General features: G+C 39.5%; 1 protein-coding gene across 1 annotated transcript; it reads left to right on the forward strand.

Moving 5' to 3' along the window:
- Positions 1 to 1,952: 1,952 nt before the first annotated feature.
- LOC131944678 (uncharacterized) lies at positions 1,953 to 3,555 on the forward strand. Its single transcript, XM_059305459.1, has one exon. The coding sequence runs from the start codon at positions 2,041 to 2,043 to the stop codon at positions 3,511 to 3,513; it is 1,473 nt and encodes a 490-aa protein (XP_059161442.1). The 5' UTR covers positions 1,953 to 2,040; the 3' UTR covers positions 3,514 to 3,555.
- Positions 3,556 to 7,978: the final 4,423 nt, after the last annotated feature.

The raw sequence follows: 7,978 nt of genomic DNA on the forward strand, positions 1-7,978 counted from the left end.
CTCGGAGGCACACTTTATAAGTACTTTACGGATAATTGGTCTTAACCATTCCCCGCCCTTCCTCCGATTTTCCTCATTAGAATTTTTAAGATAACATGAATGCGGAAAGGTGGTGAAAAATGTGCACCCCGAGTCAGTAAGTTAATTGGAATCGTGATGTTTCGTGACTTTCCGAGTGGATGTATTGAAGGGACAGGCGTGTCGCCGAGCAAGTCGATTATACCCGATTTATTCTGGGGTATCGATTGAACGAGATTTCTTCAGTTTGATGGCACAATAGGTCTGGGGGATAATTAGACTATTAAAAAACTTCAGCTTTCAGAGAAGATGGCTGGCAATCGGCTTCGGTTGCCTGCTGTCACAAAAACCTGGCAAATCATGCATTTCGCTTTAAGCTTGCCAGACTGCAACTCTGATCTAAATAGTTTTAGGGATGGAATGTCAATAAGGTATTGTAACAGATTATTTGTTTAATATGTTAAATAAATTTTAGTTTCAACTTTTCACATTGAGTGTTGTAAAATTTGAGCACATTTTTTTCTTCAACTTTTTAAAATTTAAATAAGCCTACATAAATTAATTCCGATATTTTAAAAATTACAAATATTATAATTGAGGTGAAGGGGAGGGAGGGGGGTTAGAGGTGGAGCTAAGTAAGTTTTCCTTTTCGATAATGAGAAATCTAACAAATCTAGAAAGTGACTAATGGTATTTTTAAGTATTAAAAAATTGTAAAAGGGAGACTTTGATAACTAAGCAAAGCAACTGCTTTTCTACTATCAGTAGCTTAATGTTAAATTGGTAGACGTCATTCCTTGACGCTAATTGTGTAAAGAAAAGGGGGTAGGGTTGGTTGTGTGGAGAGGGGGTATCAATATTTCACAAAAATGTTATGTATTCTGTGAACGATAGCAATGTTCCGAAATTGGACTTTAAGTGCGCCTAGTCCAGTAGCGGCGGAGTTGATCTAATAATTAGTGGCCAAATCCTCTCGTGTGAGAAAAAATATACCGTGTCAGCAAAGTCCAAGTCGCTCATGTTACCTCACGATGTTCTCATTTAAATTCCTGGTTTTGGCTCTCATATGGACGTGTCAACACCTTGAAATGGCAGACAAAACATCTTTTTTTTTTCAAACTCTGTTAAACACCTAAAATATTTCTAAACATCTAACTGTGACGTGCAGGGATGAATTTAATTCTAGCTACTGATAAACTATGACGTAGAATGTTTTAAAATATTCCGTGCAACATTTAATGTAAAATGCCTGCATATCTGAGATTTGGCCGATGTTATCGTTGTTTTTTTATTTGCTGGCTCTGTGTCAGGAAATCTAATGTCATGTCGTGGCCAGTCGTGATCAAGTTGAACGTGACCAGCTGTGGTCTAACTGAACGTGATCGTGGTCTAACTGAACGTGACCAGTTGTGGTCTAACTTAACTTGACCAGTTGTGGTCTAACAGGACGTGATCGTGGTCTAAATGATCGTGGCCAGTCGTGGTCTAACTGAACTTGACCAGCTGTGGTCCAGCTCCCTTAGTAAGTTAGTAAATCACCACTTCCCTGTTTACTACCACATAACTGATTTAAGTGCATTCAAGAAGCACTCAAGCACTATATAATTCAATTAGACCTACGTGTACATTTTAGAAAAAAGCCTTATTCAAGAGACTATTTTAACAACCGAATTTCTAATATTTAAAAACATAAAAAATACAATGCAATGTTGTAATATTTAGTCAATTAAAAATAACCCTGTTTTTTTTTTTAAAATTCATTCTCATGCAATCCTGAATACCTTGCACAATCGCTTCGCGGATTACGCTGCTGTCAAAGCCAAAAATAGTATTGATTTTCATGACTTCGCGGAACCGTCAGATCCGCGAAGCAGTCTGGTTTTACTATATAAGCCTTCGTTCGTACTACGGATAGATACAAACCTTCTAGCGAGATAAAAAAAATTAACTGCTTTTAAAGACTAAATAATTTTATTTCCGCGCTTCGTTGAATTGAATACATTTAATCCACATAAAACAACAATGCCTGCATTAAATGCTCCAGTCCCTCCATGTGGGTGTCTAGAAGTTGTGTTTTCCTTCGACACCACAGGCTCTATGTACACGTGGCTCGAGCAGGTCCGTGGCAGGATCCAGGACATGATACAACGTCTGCAGGCCGACATCCCCGGCATCAGGATGGCCGTGTTCGCCCACGGGGACTACTGTGACGCTGCCACTTACGTCACCAAGTGGATCGACTTCACTACAGACGTGGCCCAACTTTGTGAATTCGTCCAGAACGCTGAGCGGACTGGAGGGGGCGACGCCCCTGAGTGCTACGAGCTAGTGCTGAAGCAAGTGAGGACAGAGCTGTCGTGGACGCCAGGCTCAAGGCGTGTCCTCGTCTTGATTGGAGACGACAACCCGCACGAGCCAACCGAAGCTTGCAACAAAGACAAGGTCAACTGGCGAGACGAGACCAAAAATCTGGCAGTCAATGACGTGACGATCTACGGCGTCCAGTGCGGTCAGTACAACGCGGAGGCTTTCTACAAGACGATCTCTATCGCCACAAACGGTAAACACCTTCGTCTCGATGACTTTGGGAGTATCTTCGACACCCTGATGGCCGTGTGTTACAGAGAGAGCCACGACACGGCCATGTTAGTGAACTACGAAAAAGAAGTGCGAGCCCGATATGGCGATGGTAAACTTGCCATGGACATTGACGCCATTTTTGCTTCTCTACGTGACGAGGTCAATGCCACTCCGACCTTGAGCCTCACAAGTCCTACACCAAAGAAACGTGCTCGCCTCTCCCCAATATTTGCTGGTCTGCTACCAAGTGTGAAGAAGGCGAAAAGTTTGAAACCTGACAAGAAAATGAGAGCTAAAACTAAGACCGTCGACATTGTTTCCAAAACTACCATGCCCGCTGCACCAAAGACTCTGTTAAGCAAGAAAAAGTCAATCAATTCCTTGCTAAACAAATACAAATTAAAAAACCTCCCTCTACTAAAACGCGAAAATGTTCCAGAAATCAACTTTAACCTCCGAACCTTGAACTGGAGACCTTGGTTTTTGGCCTTGGCTAGCGACGAGCCAAACATCAATAAAACCCTTTGGCAGAGAAGAGACAGTCAACCAGGATACACGTTAAAGACATTACCAGCAACCAAGCTCATGCTTCCCTCTTACTGTCTGTTTGAAGTCTCCGTACAACACGGAGGAGCGAAGAGCAAAAAATACCCCGTTTTCAGCAAGTTCTCCGGTCGTTGTTTTGAAACCGTTCACTGGGAAAAACGTCTGCTTGGATCTCAAAGCGCACAGATAGAAAATGCATTGCTAGCGGGGTGTAAAATTTACATCAGATATTGTGTCGTTGGGTCGAATGAACGGAAAGAAATCGTTAAAAGTTTAAAAAGATACGATTATGCTTGGGAGAATTATAAAAATATCAGATCCGGTGCGAGAGATGTTGTTAAGGGCGGGATCAAGATTTCCATGCAGTAATTTGAATAAATCAGTGACAATAATTGAATACAAAACTAAAACAATTTCCATGAGTCATTTAGAATAATTGAACAATAATAATTGCTTTTTTTAAAACAAAATAGTTTTCATGTTCTTATAAAAATAATGTAAATATATTATTTATTTTTGTATATTGATTTATTAACCATTGATGGCTTGTACAAATTTATGAACTAATATAAAATGTTTATGATTTCTGGTCAAGTTAATATATGTGTACATGTGTATATAAATGTATAAATATAATTGTACATATTATTATATAGTAAACAATTTATATTTCAATGTCATTGCGATTTTAAAAACTTGATAATTTTCACAATGAGAAATGCTATAACTCTGTGTTAGTCTTAATTTTTAAAAAGTGTATAACATAAAGATTAAGTGATACATTTTAAAGATATAAATATTCAACTGAACGCTATTTTTCTATTATCATTTTTTACCTAAATTACGAGGGTAAAAATGTATGTTATTATTTTTCCAAAAATGTTTTATGGATTTAATACATACATGAAATGCAGAAGATTATTAGTAGACCTATTTGTAAATATGTGGCTATGTCAATTAAAACAACAAATTTATTTTGTATAATACGTTTTTATTTTAGAAAGCAAAATAAACATCTAAATAATAAAAGAAGCTATTTGGTTTACTATGGCGGCTTATGAGTTTTGTTTCTTTAAACCTATGTGTAGCGATCAAATTGTCGTGTCTGTGTTCTCCGCAAACTGAACATTAGTAAGCTGAATAACAGAACTAGATGTGATAGACTTAGGGATTCAAGAAATTAGTTTATCGATTTGATCTTGAGCTATATTTGTACGAATGGCCTCTCCAATTTGTATTTTATAGAATAAATAAGCTGTTTACAAGAAGGTGACAAAGACACGAAATAATTAAAATACTATCTACAACAATAAAAGCCCATGTCAGATGGGGTAGGGACTGGGAGGTTGGCACAGAGGCGTAGCGACCTGTCCCTGGGACAAACTTTCGATTTGCACCCCCCCCCCCTCAAACTTTTGATTTGCACCCCCCTCAAACTTTCAATTTGTTTTTCCAATCCATTTTGTCCCCCCCCCTCGCTACGCCTTTGGGTTGGCAGGACATTCTCTTACTTCTGCACTGACATCAAATCATTAAGAGATCACGTGAGATCCCCAGGGTGTCAGCGTGTCTTGTGTAGACCAGACAGCCAGCAGATTAACTCCTCACCCCCCGGGCCAACCACGGCCGTGGAAACAAGATAACACCCGCGCTATCACATGCAGGGTTTCACTTTTCACTTGGCTAAAATCAGCGACATTCGAAGTTTAACATCCACCCCATTAAACAAACGTCAACATCGACCCATTAAACAAACGTCAACATCCACCCCATTAAACAAACGTCAACATCCGACCCATTAAACAAACGTCAACATCCAGCTTATTAAATAAATTACAACATTCACCTTAATTCACCTTATTAAAAAATTCACCTTATTAAAGAAATTACAACATCCACCAAATTAAACAAAATAAAATATCCATGCCATCAAACATAAAACACCACCCACCTCATGAAATAAACCTAAGCTTCCAGCCCAGTAAACACAATACAACCTCCACCCCATTAAACACAATGCATCACCCACCCCATTAAACACAATACAACCTCCACCCCATTAAACACAATGCAACCTCCACCCCATTAAACACAATACAACCTCCACCCCATTAAACACAATACAACCTCCACCCCATTAAACACAATACAACCTCCACCCCATTAAACACAATACAACCTCCACCCCATTAAACACAATACAACCTCCACCCCATTAAACACAATACAACCTCCACCCCCTTAAACACAATACAACCTCCACCCCATTAAACACAATACAACCTCCGCCCCATTAAACACAATGCAACCTCCACCCCATTAAACACAATACAACCTCCACCCCATTAAACACAATGTAACCTCCATCACGTTGATCTAACTAACGTCTACCACACACGCCGCACACGGTTACCGAAACCATTACCTAATCACCCTTGTCTGTACAATTATGCATTTTGTACGCCAAATTTTGCCTACAGCCTGACCCCAGCCCTGCTATTGCCATAACTTTTGTCTGGCTCTGCTTACAGACTGGCCCCAGCTATTGCCACAATTGTTGTCTGGCTCTGCTGACAGACTGGCCCCAGCTATTGCCACAATTGTTGTATGGCTCTGCTGACAGACTGGCCCCAGCTATTGCCACAATTGTTGTATGGCTCTGCTTACAGACTGGCCCCAGCTATTGCCACAATAGTTGTATGGCTCTGCTTACAGACTGGCCCCAGCTATTGCCACAATTGTTGTATGGCTCTGCTTACAGACTGGCCCCAGCTATTGCCACAATTGTTGTATGGCTCTGCTTACAGACTGGCCCCAGCTATTGCCACAATTGTTGTATGGCTCTGCTTACAGACTGGCCCAGCTATTGCCACAATTGTTGTATGGCTCTGCTTACAGACTGGCCCCAGCTATTGCCACAATAGTTGTATGGCTATGCTTACAGACTGGCCCCAGCTATTGCAACAATTTTACAAACTGGCCCCAGCCCAGTTATTGCCACAATTTTTGTCTACCTCTGCTTCAGGCTGCCCCAGCCCTGCTATTGCCACAATTTTTGTCTGGCTCTGCTTATTGGCTGGCCCCATCTATTGTCTGAATGGTGCCTGGCTCTACTTACAAACTGGCCCCAGCTATTGCCACAATTTTTGTCTGGCTCTGCCTACAGACTGTCCCCAGCCCAGCTATCGAGAAAACCCTTATCCACCGAGATAACTTACCAGCATGAACTTGTAGATGTGAAGGGTGGGACGGGCACACCTCCCCCGGAGATTAGTTCTTCTAAGCGGATAAAGAGAAAGATTTATTTAGGCTGGTCTCACAACATAAGATTAAATACTCCAACAACATAAGATTAAATACTCCAACAACATAAGATTAAATACTTCGAAAAGAAAATAAGCTTTTGGGTGAGCCCATGTATTTAAAAAAAAAAACAACGAAGTGACTACTCGGAAAAAGATGACTCGGCAGAAAATACGAAACTCAATCAAAAATATTTACTTAACAATATTTTCATGTTAGAACCTGTCTAAATTACGGACTAGTGTATGATTTACTGTAAAGCATTGCAAGATTTTACTTTGGCCACTTAAGTCATGGACCATTGGTTTAAAAATGAGATTAACAAGATTAGGGAGTTGTGCTAAAATAAATGTTTGTTTTGTTCTAGTTGAAACTGTGTGTCAGAGTCGATGGGTCAAATATTGGGCTAATTTTCACCATTTTTCTAACTTTAACCTAATTACCATTTTTCTAACTTTAACCTAGATTAGAAGAAAGATTAAATTGCATTTTAAGTATCTTTAAAACATTTTAATTAGTTAATTAATCATGCATGTATATTTTTTTAACTTGATTTTTAATAAAGTTATTAGCGATGCCAAACTTTAAAACTTTTTTATTTTGAAATTACAACAGTCTGATGTGTATATCTGTTTTTGGTGTAACTTGCCTGTACAGAGTAAAACTTAGGGGCAATTACATCTGTAATGTTAACAAATGAAGTGTACAAGAGAAGATAACCTATACTAGATTAATGGGGCAACGGGGAGGTAAAAATGAAAAGCTTACACTAAAAATTAGGACGCACATGAGTTTTCTCCTGCCGCCGAGGTTATCTTCCCATGAATTACGTTGTACAGTAAATTAGGTTCGTCTATCTCCTGCCGTCACACGGGGCAGTTTATTTACCGAGGTGCGCCTATTCCAGGGAACGATGACGTCTCACGTGACCTGCTCCGACGCTTGATTTATCTTCTGCCTGATCAGCCCATATTTTTGGAAGGTAAATCAGCCCATATTTTTGGAAGGTAAATCAGCCCATATTTTTGGAGGTAAATCAGCCCATATTTTTGGAAGGTAAATCAACCCATATTTTTGGAGGTAAATCAGCCCATATTTTTGGAGGTAAATCAGCTCATATTTTGTAAGGTAAATCAGCCCATATTTTTGAAGGTAAATCAGCTCATATTTTTGGAGGTTAATCAGCCCATATTTTTGGAAGGTAAATCAGCCCATATTTTTGGAGGTAAATCAGCCCATATTTTTATCAGCCCATATTTTTGGAGGTAAATCAGCTTATAATTTTGGAGGTAAATCAGCCCATATTTTTGGAGGTAAATCAGCCCATATTTTTAGAAAGTAAATCAGCCCATATTTTTATCAGCCCATATTTTTAGAAAGTAAATCAGCCCATATTTTTGGAAGGTAAATCAGCCCATATTTTTGGAAGGTAAATCAGCCAAGGACACAACACCTCAGTGGGTAAAAGCATCCCCACTGAGCGAGGGTTACACAGGTAAATTGGGACCCACAAAATTAAACCTGTTCAATG

Source organism: Physella acuta, unplaced genomic scaffold, assembly GCF_028476545.2.
Source record: "Physella acuta isolate Inbredline_101_S28 unplaced genomic scaffold, ASM2847654v3 ptg000502l, whole genome shotgun sequence".
NCBI lineage: Eukaryota > Metazoa > Mollusca > Gastropoda > Physidae > Physella > Physella acuta.

What these genes read in the sequence shown, in the direction of transcription:
- LOC131944678 (XM_059305459.1), top strand. Translation starts at nt 2,041, where the DNA reads ATGCCTGCATTAAATGCTCCAGTCCCTCCATGTGGGTGTCTAGAAGTT.